The sequence below is a fragment of the Cottoperca gobio genome, unplaced genomic scaffold (genome assembly GCF_900634415.1).
Source record: "Cottoperca gobio unplaced genomic scaffold, fCotGob3.1 fCotGob3_285arrow_ctg1, whole genome shotgun sequence".
NCBI classification, from domain to species: domain Eukaryota; kingdom Metazoa; phylum Chordata; class Actinopteri; order Perciformes; family Bovichtidae; genus Cottoperca; species Cottoperca gobio.
In genome coordinates, this window is record NW_021166895.1 from 65001 (window position 1) to 67500 (window position 2500).

At 40.4% G+C, this 2500-nt stretch overlaps 1 protein-coding gene across 1 annotated transcript in view; it reads right to left on the bottom strand.

Annotated features, from left to right (window-relative positions):
- The window catches only part of iqgap3 (IQ motif containing GTPase activating protein 3), a 30451-nt gene that overhangs the window by 17229 nt on the left and 10722 nt on the right, over positions 1–2500 (bottom strand). The window contains exons 16-19 of the mRNA XM_029427024.1: positions 2328–2500; positions 1900–1957; positions 993–1201; positions 411–563 (exon numbers count right to left, since the gene is read on the bottom strand). The exon at positions 2328–2500 is cut by the window's right edge and continues 3 nt beyond it. Coding sequence (XP_029282884.1) covers positions 411–563; positions 993–1201; positions 1900–1957; positions 2328–2500 — 593 coding nt within the window. The remainder of the gene's footprint in view (positions 1–410; positions 564–992; positions 1202–1899; positions 1958–2327) is intronic.

Consider the following 2500-nt stretch of genomic DNA (forward strand, 5'->3'; position numbering starts at 1 on the left):
CACTGTACACACACACACACACTACACACACACTGAACACATACTGTACACATTCTACACACACACACTCACACACACACACACACACTGAACACATACTGTACACATTCTACACAGACACACACACATACTGAACACACCTACTACCACACACACACTGTACACACATTCTACACACACACTGAACACACACACACACACACACACACATACTGTGCACATTCTACACACACACGGTGGATGAAATGTGAGCAAAATGTCCAACCAGTTCCTCAAAGTCCAGGGTTCGTCTTTAAAAGTCCAAAGACTTTAATATAAAACAGAGAAAAGCAGCAGATCTCCAGATTTGAGGCTGAAAGCCGATGTGTCTCATCTGCAGCAGGTAAAACAGGTGTGTGTGTGTGTCTCACCTGCAGCAGGTAGAACAGGTGTTGGTAAGCCTCCAGTCTCTCTCTCCTCTCCCTGCTCAGAGCCTTCAGTCCTTTACTTCTCTCCACGTCCATCATGTCCGACAGCTGCTCCTTGTTCTTCTTAGTCAGCTTCTTACAGTGAGACACCACTTCCTGTTCACAAAGACACCACTTCCTGTTCACAGAGACACCACTTCCTGTTCACAAAGACACCACTTCCTGTTCACAAAGACACCACTTCCTGTTTACAGAGACACCACTTCCTGTTCACAGAGACACCACTTCCTGTTCACAAAGACACCACTTCCTGTTTACAGAGACACCACTTCCTGTTCACAGAGACACCATTTCCTGTTTACAGTGAGACACAACTTCCTGTTTAAAGAGACACCACTTCCTGTTTACAGAGACACCACTTCCTGTTTACAGAGACACCACTTCCTGTTTACAGTGAGACACAACTTCCTGTTTAAAGAGACGCCACTTCCTGTTTACAGAGACTCAGGTTCCTTAATCAGAGGAAACAAACACACCGAGTTAGCTGAATATTTGTCCCTACCTGCAGTACTGTACTTCAGTTACCTGCAGCGTGGCTCTGTTCCGCACCAGCAGGCCGATCTTCAGGTCCATCAGGTCCAGGTCCGCCTCCAGCTGCCGGTTGAAGCGGATGCTCCGCACCACCTCCTCTCTTAGACGCAGCTGCTCCGCCTCCTCTCTGATGTCACCATCGCCCAGGTCCAGCAGGTGAACAAACTTCCTGACCACGGACAGTGGGGGCGTGGCCGAGTGCACTGAGACAGGTGAGGGGCGGGGCTTGATTGGTAAATATATATATATATATATATATATATATATATATATATATATATATATATATATAGATATAATATATATATAGATATTATATATATATATATATTTTATCTCTCTCTACTTATATATTATATAATATATCTAATATATCTATATATATGTGTCAATATATATCTATATATACTATTTTTGTATATCTCACCACTATATATTATATCCACATATATATACCCTACTCACCCATCTTAATATAATATATATATATATGTGTTATATATGTGTATATATATTTTGTTATATATGTATATATATTATGTGTATATATATAAATAATTATATATAATGTGTGTTATATATATATATATATGTGTTTGTATATATATTTATATATATTTTATATAATTGTGTGTATTATATATATAATATATATATATATTAAATATATATATTGCCTATATGTTATATATATATATATAATATATATTATAATATATATATATATATCTATCTATATTATATATATCTCTTCTCCCCACATTATCTATATACACATATCTCTATATCTCTCTCTCTTATCTCTATCTCTCTCTCCACCCATATCTCTACTCTATCTACCCCCTCCCTCCTCTCTCTCTCTCTCTTATTCTCTCTATATCCCCTCTCTATATTCTATCTCTGAGCTGAGCTGGTGGTTGTGATGAGATCCAGGGAAAGTGTGACGGCTCCCTGCTCACCTGATTGGACACAAAGAAGACACATAACTTCAGCTTTAAAAAACGAAATACTTTGAACTGAGTGATAAATATTAAGATGAAATTAGTTCTGAGGGGTTTAAATCATCGTGTGAAACATCCAGAGGGAGCGACATCTTCCTGATGAGTTTATGTCTCAATCTTCAACACATTTAGAGTAAAATAGGGGATAGAGCAGCGTCTGCTTTAGGGCGGGGCTACCTGTGATTAACAGGTGGCGTTGAGTGCTGGATGTACTTGTCGCCCCCCTCTGACTCACTGCTGGCTCCAAAAACAAAGATGGTGACATCACAGTGACTCCGTGTACTTCTTATATCCTCACCTATTCTACGTATTTACCTGTGAGGGTTACCTGGGTGTTTACCTGAGCTCTGTGCTTCCTGGCTCTGCTCAGCAGCGTCAGGTATCTGCAGGTGTTTTCAGGTAGGACGTCCTGTACTCCACAGGAAGGCAGCAGCAGAGCAGACAGCAGCTGCTGAGCATCTCCTCGGATCACTGCAGCGCAGATCAGACCCACACATTGCA